The sequence below is a fragment of the Oncorhynchus mykiss genome, chromosome 2 (assembly GCF_057628025.1).
Source record: "Oncorhynchus mykiss isolate SJ-2025 chromosome 2, ASM5762802v1, whole genome shotgun sequence".
Taxonomy (NCBI): Eukaryota; Metazoa; Chordata; class Actinopteri; order Salmoniformes; family Salmonidae; genus Oncorhynchus; species Oncorhynchus mykiss.
In genome coordinates, this window is record NC_143023.1 from 76672939 (window position 1) to 76697586 (window position 24648).

General features: G+C 42.8%; 2 protein-coding genes across 4 annotated transcripts in view; one reads left to right on the plus strand and one right to left on the minus strand.

Moving 5' to 3' along the window:
• mapk8ip2 (mitogen-activated protein kinase 8 interacting protein 2) overlaps positions 1-3781 on the plus strand; it is a 145028-nt gene extending 141247 nt beyond the window's left edge. For both annotated transcript variants that reach the window (XM_021572558.3, XM_090208291.1), the window contains exon 15: positions 162-3781. In XM_021572558.3, the coding sequence (XP_021428233.3) occupies positions 162-234 (73 nt within the window). In that variant the 3' untranslated portion in view covers positions 235-3781. The remainder of the gene's footprint in view (positions 1-161) is intronic.
• arsa (arylsulfatase A) lies at positions 3209-21386 on the minus strand. 2 transcript variants are annotated; one of them, XM_090208302.1, is made up of 8 exons: positions 19380-21386; positions 15415-15655; positions 9815-10033; positions 6936-7105; positions 6613-6737; positions 5296-5423; positions 5113-5164; positions 3209-4848 (listed from the first exon to the last, which is right to left on the minus strand). In XM_090208302.1, the coding sequence occupies exons 1-8, from the start codon at positions 19640-19642 to the stop codon at positions 4550-4552; spliced, it is 1497 nt and encodes a 498-aa protein (XP_090064428.1). In that variant the 5' UTR covers positions 19643-21386; the 3' UTR covers positions 3209-4549. The 2 variants fall into 2 exon arrangements, with proteins under 2 accessions (XP_090064428.1, XP_021428300.3); XM_021572625.3 differs by having other exon boundaries at positions 5062-5164.
• Positions 21387-24648: the final 3262 nt, after the last annotated feature.

Sequence of the window (24648 nt, forward strand, 5' to 3'; positions counted from 1 at the left end):
AGCCTAAAATGGGGAATGATGGTATGGAGAAATGTTTACTAAGCTGAGGCTCATCTTGGACTAGAACCATGATGTTAGTCTGACTGAGACATTATTGCTGGGTGATTTTAGTAGGACATCTGTTGGCTAAGCTAATCCCTCTTGTCTGTCTCCCTCTCTAGACGGGCTTTCCAGGAGTATTACCAGGAGCACCTGGAGTATGCCTGCCCCACCGAAGACATCTACCTGGAGTAGAGCAGGCAGGAAGCAGGAAATGTTGCCATGACAACAGTCTTCTCTTCTTCTTCCTGCTGCTGCTTGTATGTTTATCAATTTCAATCACCAGAGGATGCTGGTGGGTCTTCTCTCCATTGCAAAAAATACCCCTATATCTCTCTCTGAAACTGAAATGTTCATTTCAGTTCTACAGTATGCTATGTGTTTTATTTATTGATTCATTTGTTTGTTTATTTTCCCTCTTCTAGATGGATTGCCTGTTTATTTGACCTTTTGTTTTCTATGATACAGTTATAGGAATAAGGGTCTTGGCACCTGTTATTTTAGATATGACGTATTATATTCCTACTACTGCTATTTCACATGTTCGAATGCATGGTTAGGAGGGTAATGCACACACAGAGCTATTAGGACACAAAACCAGCTCAACATTGAATAGGACCTGGATCATATTGTTTGGTGTAAATATACACTACCGTTCAAAAGCTTGGGGTCACTTGTTTTTAAAAGAAAATAACTTTTTTTTGTCCATTAAAATAACACCAAATTGATCAGAAATACAGTGTAGACATTGTTAAAGTTGTAAATTACTATTCTAGCTGGAAACTGAGTATTTTTTGTATGGAATCTACATAGGTGTACAGCGGCCCATTATCAGCAACCATCACTACTGTGTTCCAAAGGCATGTTGTGTTAGCTAATCCAAGTTTATCATTTTATAAGGCTAATTGATGATTAGAAAACCCTTTTGCAATAATGTTAGCACATTTCCAGCTGAAAACTGCCTAAAAGGCCAGCATCCCGGAGTCACCTCTTCACTGTTGACATTGAGACTGGTGTTTTGCGGGTACTATTTAATGAAGCTGCCAGTTGAGGACTTGTGAGGCGTCTGTTTCTCAAACTAGACACACTAATGTACTTGTCCTCTTGCTCAAGTGTGCACCGGGGCCTCCCACTCCTCTTTAAATTCTGGTTAGAGCCAGTTTGCGCTGTTCTGTGAAAGGAGTAGTACTCAGCATTGTACGAGATCTTCAGTTTCTTGGCAATTTCTCACATGGAATAGCCTCCATTTCTCAGAACAAGAATGGACTGGCGAGTTTCGGAAGGAAGTTCTTTGTTTCTGGCCATTTTGAGCCTGTAATTGAACCCACAAATGCTGATGCTACAGATACTCAACTAGTTTAAAGCCAGTTTTATTGCTTCTTTAATCAGGACAACAGTTTTCAGCTGTGCTAACATAATTGCAAAAGGGTTTTCTAATGATCAATTAGCCTTTTAAAATGATAAACTTGGATTAGTGCCATTGGAACATAGGAGTGATGGTTGCTGAAAATGGGCCTCTGTACATATTCCATAAGAAAATCAGCTGTTTCCAGCTACAATAGTCATTTATAACATTAACAATGTCTATACTGTATTTCTGATCAATTTGATATTTTTATGGAAAAAAAATAGTTTTCTTTCAAAAATGTCTAAGTGACCCCAAACTTTTGAACGGTAGTGTATATTTGTTCAATATCGACAAACTGCTTTTCGACTGGTAGTGAGATTGAAGCGAAGTAGAGCAGTTATCTGACTTGGTCCGAGGTAACCCCTGTACCGTATGAGACATTGTGTTCTGTAAATATATGTATAGGCAGTAGAGAAATACAGACACCTCATGCATATAAACTATGTAAGTAGCATCCACAACCAATAATCAAACAGGAGGAAGACAAAGAAAATGAAATGGGAAGATGTTTTAGCCCAGTGTTTATCAAACAGTGGGTCGGGAACCAGAGAACTTATCCTTTAACTGGTTTGTTCTGTGGCTTATGCCTGGTTACATTTCTCTTCTGTAGTCCCTTCCCCTAGCTTATTTGATGTCCACCATTTTGAAATACATAGTTTTGAAATTTGTTGGCGTCAGATCAGAAAGAACAGTTGCAATAGTCATCTCTCATCAAATCTCCAGCGGAGTGTCAGGAAGAGGTTGCTATGGAAACTGGGGTGATAACTGTCAGCGCTTTGGGAACAGAGCGAGAAGAAAAAATGATTTAGCTTCTGGACTTCTAATGGTGTAAATACAATAATATCAAAATTACCAATGTTATATTCCTTTCCAACAGTGAAGTGTCCTGATGTACTACACCATGTTTAGAGATCATCAATCAATATCAGGTCGAGGACAGGAGAAGCCATAATTCAACACTACTCCCTCACAGGAAACACTATTGTACATGTGTGTCGGTCTGTTTAAGTTGATGAGTACACTGAGAATAAGGCCACAGATAATGCTTAGAATTGAGTGGTGTATTCTTCTCGTGTCCCTCCACCTTCTCTTTGAGGTGGATCAGGGTAGAGTTTAAGTTAAACTTTATTTTTTTCTAGTTGGTCTGAGCAGTACAGTTTTAGAAGTTGATTTTACAATGTCTAATGGCTCATATTCTGCTTAAGAAATGACCCTTCCAAATGTACTCCTTGATTTCTTCTGGTCATAGGTAAACCAATATACAGTACATGGTTTGCTTACTTATAGTAGGACATTATACTTTTCAGTTGTCTTTTTCCAGTTCAATTAGCATACTGTAGACTACAGTGCAACATCAAACAGATGGGAGTATAGAGAAGTGGAGAACACAGAATGAATTGAAATAACAGGCATCCTACTGCAATCCCCAATATCAGGTTGAGTACAGTAGTGTAGACGAGGGGCTCGCTTCTAGACCCAGATACATCATCTACTGCTTTTATTCTTCAACAAATATTAAACAGCAAAAAAAAGGATAATGTAGTCAAGAGCATCATTGATCTGCTGGTGATGAGTGGAGTCATGGGACCTCCATGGTGACCAGTTTATCATTAGTGACAGTGTGTATCGCTGTCAGTTAGATCCTGTAAATACTATAAAGAGTGGAAAAGATTGTGCTGTGTCCTTTACGTTATGTATGTTATTGAAATTAAATATTTAAAATAAGAGAAATTCAAAAAAGATGACAAACATGAAAACCAATTTAAATTACCAGTTTTATGTGTGCTACGTCAACCACTAAGGTGACATTTTGGGTTCTTGCTAACTCAAACATTCACCCCACAGACAGGCTTTAGCAACACAGGGGACAAATGTGTCACCTTTGACCTTGCTGAGATCCAATTGCTGGCCAATCTGTTGATAGAGCAGAACCAATTAAAACAGCTTTCAGAGAGCCTGTTTTTATACAGGAACCTATCGCATCTTGCCAATATAGCCCATGGCTTTGAGCTCCAGACATGCTCCATCTCTTACCTGTACCAGTTTGTTTTTCTGTCCTGTAAGAGCTTAGATGAAGCCCTTCTATCTTCCCTGATAGATACAGTACACCAACCAACCCCCAAGGATTCCCTATTCCTGTATAGCAGCTCAAACATCCAGTTAACAGTTCATCAAAACTTTGGACTTCACTGTATAACTAGAGCATCAGTATGTGACAAATACAAAGTTATCTTTAAAAAATGAGGACTTGTACAAATCTAAAAGTTAAGAAAAATACACTGCCTTGTCATGGGTTTGGTCTTATGAATAAAATATATATGCTTGATGTCCAAATTAGTCTGACTGTCTCTTTCTTGTGCTTGTGTCACCGTGCTACTGGGTCACAACAGTTTCATGAATCTGTTAATTTATAGGGTAAAATCCTAACTTCAGATCTGCCACTGTAATTCAAATGTCAACATTAATGCATCTCGAACCAACAACCTGATTATAGACTAGCTAGGCTATATGAAATTGGCATCTGTAAAATAAATTTCCCTAGATTTGTACAATTTGTTTACATGAAGGTCTGTCTAGTTCGTAAAGACATGTTTGAACTTAACTACCACTCCTCTCCTCTGGGTGTGAGATGTTACACTATTTTATAGTGAAAGAGAATGTATTAATATAATCCTGTATTTAAAAATAATACACACACCGTCTTTTGTAAAAACTAGCCCGGTTTCCCCAATAGCGATGGAACTTAGGCTTACGAGTGTTTTAACAATGCATCTTTTCTACAACGGCTGAAGATAAAACACCACACAGTTGCTAAGTGCGTCATAGTCTTTGGGTGGTGTTGTCACTGGGATGCAGGGTCCACATGAGGGTGCCCGCATCCATAGAATTAGTAGTCAGACACTCATGTGGAACAATGGCCATGCTGGATGTACCATTTCTAATGTTTGAAAAGGTGCTGCTTCCCACAGTCTCTCATATGGCTTAAAGAACTGTCTTTCCACACTTTCAGAGGTTAGGTTTGGGGGTACCTCATCCACAGTAAGAGGTACTAGAACTAGTCTTAAGGTATAGTACAAGCAGTACTGTAGGTTTGAGGGTGCATCAGCCACACTGGCAGCAGGAAGGTTTGGGGGTGCAGTGCGGGGTGCAGCAGGGCTCAAGATCAGGGTCGCTACCTTTCCCGATCTGGCTCTCCCCAAACACCATGGAGGCTTCAAACTGTTCCTTGACCACGCCTATCCTCTGCAGCAGGGCCTGCAGGTCGGGGCGTCCCAGCGGAGACAAGGGATAGTTCTCACTGGGGTCAGACTCCAAGTCAAACAGCAGGGGAGGGTCATGGGGCTTCAGGAAGGAGATTATGTGACAGTCCTGGTCTGGGGTGGTCTCACTGTGGCCTGCACCTGGGGACAGACAACGAGGGAAAGGTGGTTCAGATAGAAATGTTAGATTTAGGCCAGGTTCCATTTCAGCCTCTGGCTGGCCCCTTTGTTTAGAAATGCATCTTGTTGTTAAAAGGCTAATTACAAAAGAGCACAGCAATCACATCATGAACACAAAACAGGAACTTTGGAGTACCCTATTCTACATTGTGCGTTACTCTCACACACACTTACCGCGTGTGTAGAAGTGAGCCTTGTATTTGCCCAGCCTGAGAGCGAACAGACCGTACTTCTCACTGGGGTCTGTAGGGTAGAACATCATGGCCTCTCTCTTACTCTACAACACAGGACGTTAAATAGGTATGAATAACAATGTCCAAGTGTTTAAGTCAAGAACACATTATGCAATGTATCCATCTTCTATTCTTCAACCCAAATTACGTTTAACTAATTGAATGTCTCCCATACCGGTCCGTGGTTGACCAAGATGTCTGTCATGTCCACTCCGTCCAGCTGCACCATTGGTAGTTTGGCCCCCGCCAGCCCTGCGATGGTGGGCATGATGTCCAGGGTGCTGGCCAGCTCATGGGTGACCCCTAGAAAATATAGTTCAAATTAGATGTACAGTGCCTTCGGAAAGTATTATAAGACCCCTTGACTTTCCCACATTGTTACGTTACAGCCTTATTCTAAAATTGATTAAAAAAAAACGTTTCCCTCAGCAATCTACACACAATAATGATTTTGGCAAAAGAAAACAGATTTCAGACCCTTTGCTAAGAGACATGAAATTGAGCTCAGGTTCATCCTGTTTCCATTAATCATCTTTGAGATGTTTCTCCAACTTGATTGGAGTCTACCTGTGGTAAATTCAATTGATTGGACATGATTTGGAAAGGCCCACAGTTGACAGTGCATGTCAGAGCAAAAACCAAGCCATGAGGTTGAAGGAATTGTTCGTAGAGCTCCGAGACAGGATTGTGTCGAGGCACAGATCTGCAAAAGGGTACCAAAACATTTCTGCCTCATTGAAGGTCCCCAAGAACACAGTGATCTCCATCATTTTTAAGTGGAAGAAGTTTGGAACCACCAAGACTTCAACGCAGGAGTGGCTTCGGGACAAGTCTCTGAATATCCTTGAGTGACCTAGCCAGAGCCCAGACTTGAAACTGATATAACATCTCTGGAAAGATCTGAAAAATAGCTGTGCAGCAACGCTCCCCATCCAACCTGACAGAGCTTGAGAGGATCTGCAGAGAAGGGAGAAACTCCCCAAATACAGGTGAGCCAAGCTTGTAGCGTTATACCCAAGAAGACTCGAGGATGTAATCACTACCAAAGGTGCTTCAACAAAGTACTGAGTAAAGGGTCTGATACTTATAAATGTCATTTTATTTTATGCAAAGATTTCTAAAAACCTGATTTTGCTTTGTCATTATGGGGTATTGTGTGTACATTGATGAGGGAAAAAAACGATTTAATATATTTTTTAATAAGGCTGTAACATAACAAAATGTGGAAAAAGTCAAGGGGTCTGAATACTTTCTGAATGCACTGTAGTTCCGAATCTAGTTGAAATGCAGGGGGCTAAATGTGACCATGCCAACTAACTCCTGCTCTGTGAATACCCCCATACACATATGTCAGCAGTATGATAAGCCTGGCAATTTCTTTATTGAAATTAAACAAGGGATCTTCAAGGCTACAACATTCAGCCAATATGGGTGGGTGAGTGTGATGATACATGTATTTTGTAGTTGAGAGGACATATCTCTCCTGACAGACCTGGTGTGATGGTCCCAGGCCAGTAGGCGATGGCAGGTTCTCTCATGCCCCCTTCATAGGTGGTGCCCTTACCACACTTCAGAGGACCAGCATTACCCCCCCGAGACATACGCATCAACTCAGGCCTGGGTGGGGAGAGAGGGGGATTGGAGAGATTCACCGAAGGTTGAAATGGGAAAGGCTTAGTCCTTTCATATTTGTTGTAAAACCAGTAGTAAACACAAGCACACATACTGTAGGCAACTAAACCATTACATAATATCCGTACACGCTGCTAGTAAACTACACTGACACATCATCACACACACCAACACAGTTCCTACCCATTATCAGCAGTGAACAGTATGAGAGTGTTGTTGAGGACTCCAGTATGTTCAAGAGCTGAGAGCAGATTCCCTACTGTAGAGTCAAATTCCAGCAGAGCGTCACCAAACGGACCCCTTCGAGACCGCCCTGCTGTTGCCGGGCCTGCATACTGGGGGTAGTGGGTGTGCTAGAGGACAGAAAGGGGGGAAGAGACTGTTCACCTGGAAGGTTGTTGGAGGAGCACCCACTTCCTTTGAACTTGAAACGATTGTTAGCTTCTCATATGAGAGGAAGAAGAGATGACTACTGAGAGGGGTAGTAGAGGAAGAAGAGATGATTACATGGGAGGGGTGGTAGAGGAAGAAGAGATGACTACATGGGAGGGGTGGTAGAGGAAGAAGAGATGATTACATGGGAGGGGTAGTAGAGGAAGAAGAGATGACTACTGAGAGGGGTAGTAGAGGAAGAAGAGATGACTACATGGGAGGGGTAGTAGAGGAAGAAGAGATGACTACTGAGAGGGGTAGTAGAGGAAGAAGAGATGATTACATGGGAGGGGTAGTAGAGGAAGAAGAGATGACTACTGAGAGGGGTAGTAGAGGAAGAAGAGATGACTACTGAGAGGGGTAGTAGAGGAAGAAGAGATGACTACTGAGAGGGGTAGTAGAGGAAGAAGAGATGATTACATGGGAGGGGTAGTAGAGGAAGAAGAGATGACTACTGAGAGGGGTAGTAGAGGAAGAAGAGATGACTACTGAGAGGGGTAGTAGAGGAAGAAGAGATGACTACATGGGAGGGGTGGTAGAGGAAGAAGAGATGACTACTGAGAGGGGTAGTAGAGGAAGAAGAGATGATTACATGGGAGGGGTGGTAGAGGAAGAAGAGATGACTACATGGAAGGGGTGGTAGAGGAAGAAGAGATGATTACATGGGAGGGGTAGTAGAGGAAGAAGAGATGACTACTGAGAGGGGTAGTAGAGGAAGAAGAGATGACTACTGAGAGGGGTAGTAGAGGAAGAAGAGATGACTACATGGGAGGGGTAGTAGAAGAAGAAGAGATGATTACATGGGAGGGGTAGTAGAGGAAGAAGAGATGACTACTGAGAGGGGTAGTAGAGGAAGAAGAGATGACTACTGAGAGGGGTAGTAGAGGAAGAAGAGATGATTACATGGGAGGGGTAGTAGAGGAAGAAGAGATGACTACTGAGAGGGGTAGTAGAGGAAGAAGAGATGACTACTGAGAGGGGTAGTAGAGGAAGAAGAGATGACTACTGAGAGGGGTAGTAGAGGAAGAAGAGATGACTACATGGGAGGGGTGGTAGAGGAAGAAGAGATGACTACTGAGAGGGGTAGTAGAGGAAGAAGAGATGATTACATGGGAGGGGTGGTAGAGGAAGAAGAGATGACTACATGGGAGGGGTGGTAGAGGAAGAAGAGATGATTACATGGGAGGGGTAGTAGAGGAAGAAGAGATGACTACTGAGAGGGGTAGTAGAGGAAGAAGAGATGACTACTGAGAGGGGTAGTAGAGGAAGAAGAGATGACTACTGAGAGGGGTAGTAGAAGAAGAAGAGATGATTACATGGGAGGGGTAGTAGAGGAAGAAGAGATGATTACATGGGAGGGGTAGTAGAGGAAGAAGAGATGACTACTGAGAGGGGTGGTAGAGGAAGAAGAGATGACTACTGAGAGGGGTAGTAGAGGAAGAAGAGATGACTACTGAGAGGGGTAGTAGAGGAAGAAGAGATGATTACATGGGAGGGGTAGTAGAGGAAGAAGAGATGACTACTGAGAGGGGTAGTAGAGGAAGAAGAGATGACTACATGGGAGGGGTAGTAGAAGAAGAAGAGATGACTACTGAGAGGGGTGGTAGAGGAAGAAGAGATGACTACTGAGAGGGGTAGTAGAGGAAGAAGAGATGACTACTGAGAGGGGTAGTAGAGGAAGAAGAGATGATTACATGAGAGGGGTAGTAGAGGAAGAAGAGATGACTACTGAGAGGGGTAGTAGAGGAAGAAGAGATGACTACATGAGAGGGGTAGTAGAGGAAGAAGAGATGACTACTGAGAGGGGTAGTAGAGGAAGAAGAGATGACTACTGAGAGGGGTAGTAGAGGAAGAAGAGATGACTACTGAGAGGGGTAGTAGAGGAAGAAGAGATGACTACTGAGAGGGGTAGTAGAGGAAGAAGAGATGACTACTGAGAGGGGTAGTAGAGGAAGAAGAGATGATTACATGGGAGGGGTAGTAGAGGAAGAAGAGATGATTACATGGGAGGGGTGGTAGAGGAAGAAGAGATGATTACATGGGAGGGGTGGTAGAGGAAGAAGAGACGATTACATGAGAGGGGTGGTAGAGGAAGAAGAGATGATTACATGGGAGGGGTAGTAGAGGAAGAAGAGATGACTACATGGGAGGGGTAGTAGAGGAAGAAGAGATGATTACATGGGAGGGGTAGTAGAGGAAGAAGAGATGACTACTGAGAGGGGTAGTAGAGGAAGAAGAGATGATTACATGGGAGGGGTAGTAGAGGAAGAAGAGATGATTACATGGGAGGGGTAGTAGAGGAAGAAGAGATGATTACATGAGAGGGGTAGTAGAGGAAGAAGAGATGATTACATGGGAGGGGTAGTAGAGGAAGAAGAGATGACTACATGGGGGGGTAGTAGAGGAAGAAGAGATGATTACATGAGAGGGGTAGTAGAGGAAGAAGAGATGACTACATGGGAGGGTAGTAGAGGAAGAAGAGATGACTACATGGGAGGGGTAGTAGAGGAAGAAGAGATGACTACATGGGAGGGGTAGTAGAGGAAGAAGAGATGATTACATGGGAGGGGTAGTAGAGGAAGAAGAGATGATTACATGGAAGGGGTAGTAGAGGAAGAAGAGATGATTACATGAGAGGGGTAGTAGAGGAAGAAGGGTTGTTTCTTCCTGGTAGACTGGGTGATGAAGTCTGTGGCAAAGTCACTGTAAGCCCTCTCCAGATCCAGGAAGTCCACAGGCTGCTGCTTTATGACATCATTGTGCATTAGTGGGATGGTTACCACGCCGACGTCACAGTTTCCGAAGCATTTAACATCTGGAGGGAAACATGTCAGATTCTGACAGGGTCCCTGGGAAAGAAAGAGACAAGGAGAGAGAGTTAAGAGAGATACAAACAAAGGGGGGAGGCAGAGAGGGAGAAGAGGATGAGAGCAAACTAATGCAAAAGTGTCAATGTCATTGCTCTCCCTTGGCTGTGGCAATGAATACAGAGACACTGACAATATACAGTGCTTGAGGAAAGCATTCAGACCCCTTGACTTTTACAGCCGTATCCTAAAATGTATTATTTAATTTTAAAAATGTAAAATCCTCAATCTACACACAATACCCCATAATGACAAAGTGTAAACAGGTTTAGAAATGCTTAGCACTTGACATTTAGCTCAGGTGCATCCTGTTTCCATTGATCATCCTTGAGATGTTTCTGCAACTTGATTTGAGTCCACCTGTGGTGCATTTAATTGATTGGACATGATTGAAGCCATAAGGTCGAAGGAATTGTCCGTAGAGCTCCGAGACAGGAGTGTGTCAAGGCACAGATCTGGGGAAGGGTATAAAAAAATGTCTGCAGCATTGAAGATTCCCAAGAACACAGTGGCCTCCATCAGACTTAAATGAAAGACGTTTGGAACCACAAGACTCTTCCTAGAGCTGTCCGCCCGGCCAAACTGAGCAATCGGGCGAGAAGGGCCTTGGTTAGGGAGGTGACCAAGAACCCGATAGTCACTATGACAGAGCTCCAGAGTTCCTCTGTGGAGATTGAAGAAACTTCCAGAAGGACAACCATCTGGTTGGTCATGACTCACAGAAACACCATTATCCCAGAAACCCTAGACCCACCCCAATTTGCACACCGCCCCAACAGATCCACAGATGATGCAATCTCAAATGCACTCAACACTGCCCTTTCCGACCTGGACAAAAGGAACACCTATGTGAGAATGCTATTCATTGACTAGATTTCATCGTTCCAACACTATAGTGCCCTCAAAGCTCATCACTAAGCTAAGGACCCTGGGACTAAAACACCTCCCTCTGCAACTGGATTCTTGACTTCCTGATGGGCCGCCCCTAGGTGGTAAGGTTAGGTAACAACACATCCACCATGCTGATCCTCAACACAGGGGCGTGTTCAGTCCCCTCCTGTACACCCTGTTCACTAATTACCGCATGGCCAGGCACGAGTCCAATACCATCATCAAGTTTCCCGATGACAACAGTGGTAGGACTGATTACCGATAACGATATGACAGCCTATAGGCAGGTGATCATAGAACTGGCCGTGTGGTGTCAAGCGGAATCCCTCGCCAACAGCCAATGAAATTGCAGGGTGCCAAATTCAATCAACAGAAATCTCATAATTAAATTCTCTCAAACACAAGTATTAGGCACCATTTTAAATATTAAATTCTCATCAATCCAACCACAGTATCCGATTTCAAAAAAGATTTTTGGCAAAAGCAAAACAAATCATTATGTTAGGTCAGCAACTAGTCACAGAAAGCAAAACATATCATTATGTTAGGTCAGCAACTAGTCACAGAAAGCATACAGCGATTTTCCAAGCAAAGAGAGGAGTCACAAAAAACAGAACAATTGATAAAATGAATCACTAACCTTTGATATTCTTCCTCAGATGACACTCCCGGGACAACATGTTACACAATAAATATATGTTTTGCTCGATCAAGTTCATATTTATATCCAAAAACCTCAGTTTACATTTGGCTTTGCCTCCAAAACATCCCGTGAATTTGCACAGAGCCACATTAAATCACAGAAATACTCAAAATAAACATTAATAAAAGATACAAGTGTGATTCACAGATTTAAGGATATACTTCTCTTTAACTTGTTATGGTTGCAATCTCCCTATCGGGATAAGCGTCATCAACAACCGGTGAATAGCATAGCGCTACATACAAATATTACTATAAATATTTATATTCATGAAATCACAAGTGCAATATAATCCACGTGTCGTGTCAGATTTTGAAAATATGGTTTACAGCGAAAGCAATCCAAGCGTTTGTGTAAGTTTATCGATCTCACGATAAAACATTAAGTACACTTAGCATCAGGTAGCTCGGTCACGAAAATCAGAAAAGCAATCAAATTAATAGTTTACCTTTGATGATCTTTGGATGTTTTCACTCACAAGACTCCCAGTTACACAACAAATGTTCCGTTTGTTCCATAAAGATGATTTTTATATCCAAAATACCTCTGTTTGTTTGTCGCGTTATGTTCAGAAATCCACAGGAAATAGCGGTCACGACAACGCAGACAAAAATTCCAAATAGTTTCCATTATGTCCACAGAAACATGTCAAACGTTTTTTGTAATCAATCCTCGGGTTGTTTTTAAAATATGTAATTGATAATATATCAACCGCAAATGTCTTTCACAGTAGGAGAGGGGAAGACAATGGCTGTCCAAATTCTGTTGCGCGAGCAAATCTCATGTGACCACTTGACACGATGTTATCGTTCTGGCTCATTTTTCAAAATAAAAGCCTGATACTATGTCTGAAGACTGTTGACACCTTGAGGAAGCAATAGGAAAATGAATCTGGTTCATATCCCTTTAAATCCAGCAAAGGGAGGCTATGGAACATGGTTTTCAAAATAGAAGCCACTTCCTGTTTTGATTTCCCTCAGGGTTTCGCCTGCAATATCAGTTCTATTATACTCAGACAATATTTTGACAGTTTTGGAAACTTTAGAGTTTTCTATCCAATACTAATAATAATAATATGCATATATTAGCAACTGAGACTGAGGAGCTGGCCGTTTACAATGGACACCTTTTCATCCAAGCTACTCAATACTGCCAATGCAGCCATTTGAAGTTAATGCAACCGCTGTGTCAGATTTGTTTTTAACTTTACGGAAAAAGCAAACCATGCAATAATCTGAGAAAGGCGCTCAGACGACATACACAACCCAAGAATATAGCCGCCATGTTGGAGTCAACATGAGTCAGAAATAGCATTATAAATATTCACTTACCTTTGACGATCTTTGTCAGAATGCACTCCCAGTTCCACAATAAATGTTTGATTTGTTCCATCATTTATGTCCAAATTCCTCCTTTTGTTAGGGAGTTTAGTAAACAAATCGAAACTCACGAGGCGAGGGCAAGTCCAGCGTAAATGTCGGACTAAAATTCCAAAAAGTTATATTACTGGTCGTAGAAACAAATCAAACGATGTATAGAATCAATCTTTAGGATGTTTTTAATCATAAATGTTCAATAATGTCCCAACCGAAGAATTCATTTGTCTGTAGAAAAGCAATGGAAAGAGAGGTAACTTTCTCATGACGGCGCGTCACGAGACCGAGGCTTGCTGGCAGACCTCTGACTCATTCACCTCTCATTCAGCCCCCCTTCACAGTAGAAACCTGAAACAATGTTCTAAAGACTGTTGACATCTAGTGGAAGCCTTAGGAAGTGCAAGATGACCCATATCCCACTGTATATTCAATAGAGGCGGAGTTTAAAATCTCCAAACCTCAGATTTCCCACTTCCTGGTTGGATTTTTTCTCAGGTTTTTGTGATACTCACAGACATCATTCAAACAGTTTTAGAAACTTCAGAGTGTTTTCTATCCAATACTGTTAGTAATATGCATATATTAGCATCTAGGACTGAGTAGGAGGCAGTTTACTCTGGGCACGCTTTTCATCCAAACGTGAAAATGCTGCCCCCTATCCATAAGAAGTTTTAACAGCTTCTACCCCCAAGCCATAAGACTCCTGAACAGCTAATCAAAGGGCTACCAATACCCCTCTTTTACACTTCTGCTACTTTCTGTTTATTATCTATGCAAAGTAACTTTAACTCTACCTACATGTACATATTACCTCAACTAACCGGTACCCCCTGTACATAGCGTCGCTATGTTATTTTACTGCTGCTGTTTAATTATTTGTTACTTTTACTTTCAATTTTTTAATTAACACTTATTTTTCTTAAAACTGCATTGTTGGTTAAGGGCCTGTAAGTAGGCATTTCACTGTAAGGTCTACACATTGTATTCGGCGCAAGTGGCAAATAAGATTTGATCTCTGCAGCACTCCACCAATCAGGTGTTTATGATAGAGTGGCCAGACGGAAGGCATATGACAGCTCGCTTGGAGTTTGCCAAAAGGCACCTAAAGACTCATACCATGAGAAATAAGATTCTCTGGTCTGATGAAACCAAGATTGAACTCTTTGGCCTAATTGCCAAGGGTCACATCTGGAGGAAACCTGGCACCATCCCTACGGTGATGCATGGTGGTGGCAGCATCATGCTGTGGGGATGTTTTTCAGTGGCAGGGACTGGGAGACCAGTCAGGATCGAGGGAAAGATGAACGGAGCAAAGTACAGAGAGATCCTTGATGAAAACCAACTCCAGAGCGCTCAGGACCTCAGACTGGGGTCCTCTTCTGGTTGTGCCGGGTGGAGATTATAACAGAACATGGCCAAGATGTTCAAACGTTCATAGATGACCAGCAGAGTCAAATAATAATAATCACAGTGGTTGTCGAGGGTGCAATACAGATATGCGTCTGTTGGTCACAGATATCTGGTGTGACCACCATTTGCCTCATGCAGCGTGACAAATCTCCTTCGCATAGAGTTGATCAGGCTGTTGATTGTGGCCTATGGAATGTGGAGGTGGGGTTATGGTATAAGCTACGGACAACGAACACAATTGCATTTGATAGGTTGCTATTTGAATTTGCCCAGCGACAGCCCCGAAACCTGAAGGATCTGGAGAAGGTCTATATGGAGGAGTGGGCCAAAATCCCTGCTGCAGTGTGTGCAAACCTGGTCAAGAACTACAGGAAACGTATGATCTCTGTAATTGCAAACAAAGGATTCTGCACAAAATATTAAGTTCTGCTTTTCTGATGTATCAAATACTTATGTCTTGCAATAAAATGCAAATGAATTACCTAAAAATCATACAATGTGATTTTCTGGATTTTTGTTTTAGATTCCGTCTCTCACAGTTGAAGTGTACCTATGATAAAAAATTACAGACATCTACATGCTTTATAAGTAGGAAAACCTGCAAAATTGGCAGTGTATCAAATACTTGTTCTCCCCACTGTATGTGGAATTGTGTCGTCTGACAAAACTGCCCATTTTAGAGTGGCATTTTATTGTTCCCAGCACAAGGTGCATCTGTCTAATGATCATGTTATTTAATTCGCTTCTTGATATGCAACACCTGTCAGGTGGATGGATTCTCTTCGCAAAAGAAAAATGCTCAGGGATGTAAACACATTTGTGCACAAGAGAGAAATAAGCTATTTGTTAGTTTGGAACATTTCTGAGATTTTTCAGATCATGAAACATGGGACCAACACTTTACATGTTATATTTATATTTTTGTTCAGTGTAGTAACTACCAGTTACCCAAACAATTAACAACTACCAGTGAACACACTGACCATGTCATGGGAGTAGGGGACCCCCAGGTAGTGGTCAAAGCCCTGTTGGGTGGGCAGGTACATCCCGTTCTCCCCCACGCCCAGGTGCCATTTCCCCATGGCTGCCGTGACGTAGCCCAGGGGCTTTAGCATCTCCGCTATGGTGGTCTCGTTCAGCGGTAGACCCCCGCGGGAACCAGGGTAGAACACCCCCGGGTACACCCCTGACCGGGTCTGGTAGCGCCCTGTCAGCAAAGACGCCCTGATGGGAAAAGACAACCATCATTTAATTTATTTAAAACATTGATACAAGTGGTTGATGAACACAAAATAGATGTTGTGCTATGGATAGGATAGGTCTACATCAAAATGTTTCTTACAGAAGAAATATGGAAAGCATATGCATAACCATGGTAGCAATTAAAAGGGAACAGTTTGGAGATTATGGAAAAATTATTAGACTAAAAGCTGAGGACAACTGTTCGCATGATACAAGACTGAATCCAAACATTACACTGTTGATTATATGTGCATTTTACATTTACTGTACTTTTCACTGCATTTGTTGATAACGAAATCTGAAAATACTCTTGATACATTCTGTAACATAATAAGAATATTCTTGGAAAACTTGGGACAAAACAATGACAAGGGGTTTGAGTGAAAGGTCTAACTGGTGTTTTCAAGTTGCCAAACACACCTCTCCAAAGTGTGCACAGTTCATAAGTTCATTCTAACAAGAACAGTGCTCTTAAGAGCCCTCCTAGCTGTGCTGTTGAGGAACTAGAGCAAGCACACTTGTAGTGTGTTTGTTTGGAACACAGCCCCGCATCCACACCTTCACACAATTACAGTAGTTCTTTAAGCACTCCAAAAACGGTCCATTATAAATCGCAATCTGGGTCAGGTGGGCATATTATAATTTTTTTAATATGATCTTAGCGTTATGCTTTTACAAGGCAATTCAGAGAAGCAGATTGTAATTTTGGTGCACATAGAATGGAGTCATGAGTGTATTTAGATGAGTGGTCTGCGGCAATACAACAAACATAGGCTAATTCTGTTCAGGACAACTCAGGGTATAAAGCCATGCCATCTTGTAACTGTACATCAAACATAGGCTAATTCTGTTCAGGACAACTCAGGGTATAAAGCCATGCCATCTTGTAACTGTACATCAAACATAGGCTAATTCTGTTCAGGACAACCCAGGGTATAAAGCCATGCCATCTTGTAACTGTACATCAAACATAGGCTAATTCTGTTCAGGACAACCCAGGGTATAAAGCCATGCCATCTTGTAACTGTACATCAAACATAGGCTAATTCTGTTCAGGACAACCCAGGGTATAAAGCCATGCCATCTTGTAACTGTACATCAAACATAGGCTAATTCTGTTCAGGACAACCCAGGGTATAAAGCCATGCCATCTTGTAACTGTACATCAAACATAGGCTAATTCTGTTCAGGACAACTCAGGGTATAAAGCCATGCCATCTTGTAACTGTACATCAAACATAGGCTAATTCTGTTCAGGACAACCCAGGGTATAAAGCCATGCCATCTTGTAACTGTACATCAAACATAGGCTAATTCTGTTCAGGACAACCCAGGGTATAAAGCCATGCCATCTTGTAACTGTACATCAAACATAGGCTAATTCTGTTCAGGACAACCCAGGGTATAAAGCCATGCCATCTTGTAACTGTACATCAAACATAGGCTAATTCTGTTCAGGACAACCCAGGGTATAAAGCCATGCCATCTTGTAACTGTACATCAAACATAGGCTAATTCTGTTCAGGACAACTCAGGGTATAAAGCCATGCCATCTTGTAACTGTACATCAAACATAGGCTAATTCTGTTCAGGACAACCCAGGGTATAAAGCCATGCCATCTTGTAACTGTACATCAAACATAGGCTAATTCTGTTCAGGACAACCCAGGGTATAAAGCCATGCCATCTTGTAACTGTACATCAAACATAGGCTAATTCTGTTCAGGACAACCCAGGGTATAAAGCCATGCCATCTTGTAACTGTACATCAAACATAGGCTAATTCTGTTCAGGACAACTCAGGGTATAAAGCCATGCCATCTTGTAACTGTACATCAAACATAGGCTAATTCTGTTCAGGACAACTCAGGGTATAAAGCCATGCCATCTTGTAACTGTACATCAAACATAGGCTAATTCTGTTCAGGACAACTCAGGGTATAAAGCCATGCCATCTTGTAACTGTACATCAAACATAGGCTAATTCTGTTCAGGACAACTCAGGGTATAAAGCCATGCCATCTTGTAACTGTACATCAAACATAGGCTAATTCTGTTCAGGACAACTCAGGGTATAAAGCCATGCCCTCTTGTAACTGTACATCAAACATAGGCTAATTCTGTTCAGGACAACTCAGGACAACTAATTCTGTTCAGGACAACTCAGGGTATAAAGCCATGCCATCTTGTAACTGTACATCAAACATAGGCTAATTCTGTTCAGGACAACTCAGGGTATAAAGCCATGCCATCTTGTAACTGTACATCAAACATAGGGATCATAAATGTTGACATAAGTTTTATGATATGGATATCTGAAAAGCACATTTGGACTAACGGGTGTTTGGCTTGCTTGTATGGCATAAAAGCGGTATTTATTATAGTCTCATCTTTGAACGGTGTTTCCTCCGACACATTGGTGTTCGGCTGGCTTCCGGGTTAAGCAGGTAGGTGTTAAGAAGTGCAGTTTCGGAGGACGCATGACTCGACCTTCGCCTCCCGAGCCTGTTGGGGAGTTGCAGCAATGAGACCAGATCAAAATTGGGGAGACATTTTACAAAAAATGTATAATACATTTAGTCCTCATAAATTACAGCATTTCCCAAAAGATGGGGAGTGTCGCTGCACAGCTATTCTCAGGTATCTCCAGAGATGTTTGATCGGGCTCTGGCAGGGCCGCTCAAGGACATTCAGAGACTTGTTCCGAAGCCACTCCTGCGTTGTCTTGGCTGTGTGCTTAGGGCCGTTGTCCTGTTGCAAGATGAACCTTTGCACAAGTCAGAGGTCCTGAGTGCTCGGGAGCAGGTTTTCATCAAGGATCTCTCTGTACTTTGCACCGTTCATCTTTCCCTTGATCCTCACTAGTCAACCAGTCCCTGCCGCGAAAAACATCCCCACAGCATGCTGCTGCAACCATCATGCTACACCATAGGGATGGTGACAGGTTTCCTCCTGACGTGACCCTTGGCATTCAGGCCAAAGAGTTCAATCTTGGTTTCATCAAACCAGAGAATATTGTTTCTCATGGTCTGAGAGTCATTTAGGTGCCTTTCGGAAAACTCCAAGAAGACCGTCATTTGCCTTTTACTGAGGAGTGGCTTCCCTGGCCACTCTACCATGTCTCGCAGAAGTGCTTTATTGCTTAATTATTGCATGGCCCACAGTGAAGTTCTGAGCATTCAGATTTAGGTTAAACTCTTTTGTTCTCCAGAAAACATGCACTTGATTTGATTTTATTTTATTCAAGGCCCATGTACAATGGTTCACAGTGAACCTTTTGCATAGATACATATGCAACCACTTTTCATCTTGCGCAAAGTTGATGAAATATTGCACATGTTTACATTCGAAAGAAGTTGTATTTCATTCACATTTTAGAGTAATTTAATGTACATTTTATATAACAACATGTTTCCTAAGTCGTAGACGACTATGTTTGTTACTACGCTGTGGAACAGCGCCGATAAAGTACGATATACATCCGGACTTTTGCCACCTAGGGAATGTGTCACTGGACCTTCTCAAATAGTAGTTGAGTATCCCTGCTGTATCCTGTGCACGTGACCAATATTTAGATTTTTTTTTCACTGCCCACCTCACTCACCCCTAAACTGTAGAGTTGTTCCTCATATATACCCCACAGCCTCCTGATTTTGATAAGGATATTAGCTATTGTTACTGTAATATGTTGCTAGTTAGTTACTACCTGGAGGGGCTGCAGACGGGACTGGTGCAGTAGAAGTCAGTGAATCTCAGTCCGTCGGCCGCCAATCGGTCCAGGTTGGGGGTGAGCGAGGTTGGATGGCCGTAGCATCCTAGGTCGCCGAACCCCAGGTCGTCCGCGAACAGGAGGATGAAATTCGAGGGAGGGGAGCCCGAGCAGCTCGTAACAAGCAGGTACAGTAAGGTGGTGAGAGATAGAAAATGGCCCATCCTGACTGACTGTTGCAACAAGCAGAAGTTAGTCATGAAAAGGAAAAGTGCTTAACGTTAGCTATCTAACGTTTAAAGCTACTTCGCTTTAAAAAAGTGTTCAAGGTCGAGGCCTAACGATTTAAATAAATTGCTCTACGTGTTCACTTATTCTCCAATGTGATGTAATATTCACTGTATCGTTGAGATAATAGCTGCGAGAGTTTACTACACAATTGACGCAACATAAAAAATCATGTGATTACCGAGACACAGTTGGCGCATTTGAATGTCGTCAGCAGTGTTCTGGAAATGAAAAAGTCCGTGGTCTACCACAAGGGGTCACTATATCACTGTTTTGCTTGGCCGTGGCAGGTTTCCCCATCACCCCATCCTACTCTCTTAAGTTTGCTTTGAAGATTCTTACTTTGACTCATTAAACTCCTGTCAACTGGTCTATGTGACACCTACTGCCTGCCTTGTCTTGGTCATGCTCACGGTATGATGGGTGGCCAACCCTCTTCCAGGAGAGTTACTGGTTAGAAAACCTAAAAACAGGCTTTTGTTTAGAGCAGGGATGTAGCAGGGATGTGTTTAGAGCAGGGATGGCGCAAACTCATATCGTTCTCTAGGATAAGAGTTGGCCACTTGCCGGCTTTTCTTCTTCGATGGGTTTTAAACGGCGGTTGGCATCCAATGTTAATGGCCATTACCGCCACCAGCCATTACCGCCACCAGCTGGATGGGGTATTAAATAAGACATTTAAAAAAAAAAATCCAGTAAAATGATATCATACAAAATAAAACGACTAAAAAACGTTTCTTTAAAAACAAATTCAACATCATACTTCTTCAATCACAGTCCACTCCAAAATACATCCCTACACAGGCTCAGGGGCCTGTGATTGTGCTACATTCACCGACTGGATTTCTTGCACCTCCTCGGCTGTAAAATCACAAAGACCCAAAAAACGTTCAGCGGCATTCAATGATTCCAATTTTCTTAGACTTCTTCCCCACTTGTGCTGTACAGTTTATGACCATTGCAATAAATAATACAAAGTTCACCTTTTTAACATGTAGCATTTCACTATCCCTCGGTTGATGAGAAACCTTCACTGGTCTTGGGGTCTCTACTACTGTTGCTTCTTCCCCGCTACCCGTTCCTTCCAAATGTTCTCACCACCTCCAGATAGGACACTCCTTACCCTTGCCACGTCATTCTCCTTCACCAGGGCACTCCAAGAGTTCAGGAGCATGTTTACCTCCACAGTTGCAGAATTTCCCTTCATCTGGCATATGATATTGTTCCCTTCTGCACACATTTGACACATGATCAAATCTTTTACATTCATGACACTGAAGGGGCTTGTGCACAGAAGCTCTTACAGGGTATCTCATGAATCCTAACTTTATATGAGAAGGGAGAGACTAAAAACAGTAGTATGGATGAAGTAAACTTATTTTCTCCATCTACTGTTACCATGCAGGTCAATTGATGTGCACCAACCACTTCATCGATTCTTCAGTTAAATCCTCTGCCTTTATTTATTGCACCACCCCAGATATAACCCCCTTTAAAATCCATGCAGGAAACATTCCACTCCATATCTTTTTTAGTCTTAACACACGCTTCTTCTGCTCCGCAGACACACAAAAAAACACTTGTGACTCTCACCGACTCCACACTTTCTTCCAACACATTCCAGATTTTCCTGGAGACGTTTAAACAGATTTCCCAAGTAGCATTCATCCAAAACCCTGACTCCAACCAAAAACGAGTCTAGTGTTTTCCTATTTTCCCAACATATCTTTACTTATCGTTTCCCTTTTTCTTCAACACTGTAACCCACTCACTCACTTTCTGTACTATTAGCTTCACCAGACTCACTAGCAGTTTCAAACAAAACCTCAGTTTCCGCCAATGAACGTCTACGTCACTTTTATGTTGGCCACTAAATGGGTTGAGAGTTTTGGCTAACCTTACCGGCTAACCTTACCGGCTAACCTTACCAGCTAATAGTGTTCCTTCAGTCCTATGTTCCCTCAGTACCCACTGAACCAATTTCAATAACAATTGGCACAACTGCTTATTGTCCAAATCATTTTGTATTGTAATCAAATTTTGGCCTTGTTTGGGGACGGGAATCACTAGAATTATACCCAATGTGCTTTGCAAGTGTTCATTTTCACATAACATTTTGGTCATTTAGCAGACAATTTTTATCACACCTTTAATGGCATCAGACGTCTGACACCAATGCAGTGAATTTGAGTTGATAGGGGGCCACAAAATGTTGAGCCGGTATATGAAGGTATTTAGTATTTTGAAATTGTGTAACTTACTCAATCATTGCATTGTAGTTCAGGCCAGGGAGATAAAAATGACAACATTCTCAAAAGTAATTGAAATACGCATTTCAAGAATATGTATCAGAAATACTACCCATCTTTGTTCCATCATGCAACAACAATGGCTCAACTAACCAAAAGACATACATCGTGGGTGTCAACATATAAGCTATGTAAGATATTTGTTTCCTGACTCCTGGTTTATAACATAGAACTGAGAGAACATAGAACTGAGGGAACATATAAGTCTGAGGGAACATAGGACTGAGGGAGGGAACATAGGGCTAAGGGAACAGGTCTAGGGAACATAGGACTGAGGGAGGGAACATAGGGCTAAGGGAACAGGTCTGAGGAACATAGGACTGAGGGAGGGAACATAGGGCTACGGGAACAGGTCTGAGGAACATAGGGCTGAGGGAGGGAACATAGGGCTAAGGGAACAGGTCTGAGGAACATAGGGCTGAGGGAGGGAACATAGGGCTAAGGGAACAGGTCTGAGGAACATAGGGCTGACAGAACATACTGTGGGGAGAACAAGTATTTGATACACTGCCGATTTTGCAGGTTTTCCTACTTACAAAGCATGTAGAGGTCTGTAATTTTTATCATAGGTACACTTCAACTGTGAGAGACGGAATCTAAAATCCAGAAAATCATATTGTATGATTTTTAAGTAATTAATTAGCATTTTATTGTATGACATAAGTATTTGATACATCAGAAAAGCAGAACTTAATATTTTGTGCAGAATCCTTTGTTTGCAATTACAGGGATCATACGTTTCCTGTAGTTCTTGACCAGGTTTGCACACACTGCAGCAGGGATTTTGGCCCACTCCTCCACTCCCCCACTCCTCCATAGGCCCCAGGGCCCAGGGAACATAGGGAACATAGGGCTGAGGGAACATAAGGAACATAGGGCTGAGTGAACGTAGGGCTGTGGGAACATACGTAGGTTGAGGGAATATAGGGCCAAGGGAACATAGGGCCCAGGGAACATAGGGCTGGGGGAAAATAGGGCCCAAAGAACATAGGGCTGTGAGAACTGAGGGAACATAGGGCCCGGGGAACATAGGGTTGGGGGAACATAGGGCCCAGGGAACATAGGGCTGAGGGAACATAGGGCCCAGAGAACATAGGACTATGGGAACTGAGGGAACACAGGGCTGAGGGAACATAGGGCCCAGAGAACATAGGGCTATGGAACTGAGGGAACATAGGGCTGAGAGAACATAGGGCTGAGGGAACATAGGGCTGAGGGAACATAGGGCCAAGGGAACATAGGGCTATGGAACTGAGGGAACATAGGGCTGAGAGAACATAGGGCTGAGGGAACATAGGGCTGAGGGAACATAGGGCTGAGGGAACATAGGGCCAAGGGAACATACTGTAGGGCTGAAGGAACATAGACATGGTCCCGTCATTGGGTATAGCCAAGCCACTGTCCTCTGCAGCGCCCTTGCACACACTTTGCCATTAATTCGACCTGACACCCAGTCAATGAACTTAACAGGAAGAGAAATATATTTCTGATTCAGTGGCCTGTGAGTCACCGGCTGAGAAAAGAGAACGTCAGGGTTGATTTTCTAAAGTAAAGACGAGCCTGAGCCTCAGCACCCACCGGCCTCCGGCTTGGTAGTTATTTGTTTATATATTCTTTCGGGGCCACGCTTCGCTGGTGTGGAGAGGGAGGGAGTGCACTACCTGCATTTGAATGAAGTGTGTGTGTGTGTGTGTGTGTGTGTGTGTGTGTGTGTGTGTGTGTGTGTGTGTGTGTGTGTGTGTGTGTGATAGGGTACGCTATCTGTCGCGCTAGATGACTTCCCTGTGGTAACAGGTTGACTAATGTTATTTTTTATTGCCGGGCAAAAACGTCTGAGGCTAAGCAGAGAATAAAGGTATCCTGCATGCACAGATGTCCTCACTCAGCAGTCTTAGGACAGTGCTGGCAATGTAAGAAATATGTCAATCTGGAAGGATATTAAAGTGATGTGGGCTGCTGCTAAAAAAAATCTGACTGAATTTTAACTGGTCCTTTTTATTATGCAGGAGTTCCACCTTTGTGTAGCCAGTACCATGCCTTAATTAGAGAATGTGTATGTGCGTGTGGTGTGTGTGTGTGTGTGTGTGTGTGTAGTTGTCAGTTAGCCTGCCTGCTGCCCAGCACCAGTGTTGTGCCTTAGGGACTCGTTGCCGTGGCACCAGCTGATTTGATTTACCATTCACTTTCACTTCTCTCTGTAGGACTGGCCTACATGTACATTCAGATCACTGTGTGTATGTGCATTGCATGAGCTTACACTGGCTCAGGAGGGAGGGAGAGAGATAGATAGAAAGAGGGAGAGAAGCAGAGAGAGGGAGGGAGAGGGTGGCCTGAGAGCGAGAACAGATTAAAAAAGACTGATTCTTTTAAAGGGTTCCTCCATGCCCCTTTGTGTCATTTTATCACCTGCTATCTGGCCTCCTCTCTCTCTTCCCTCTCTCTCTCTCTCTCGCTTTCATCTGTCACTTATGTATCACACTGAGGCTATTACTTCCATCTCTGGAGGGAAGTGGGAAGATGTTTGCGTGCCTGTAATGTTAAGTCCTATGATCCTAACATACTTAATGCTGCAGAATATATTGGAAGGGTCTGATAAAGGAAGAGGGGAAGGAAAAGGGAAGAGGGATGGCAGGCAGACTCTCTCCCCTTCACACTCTGCTGTGCTGAAG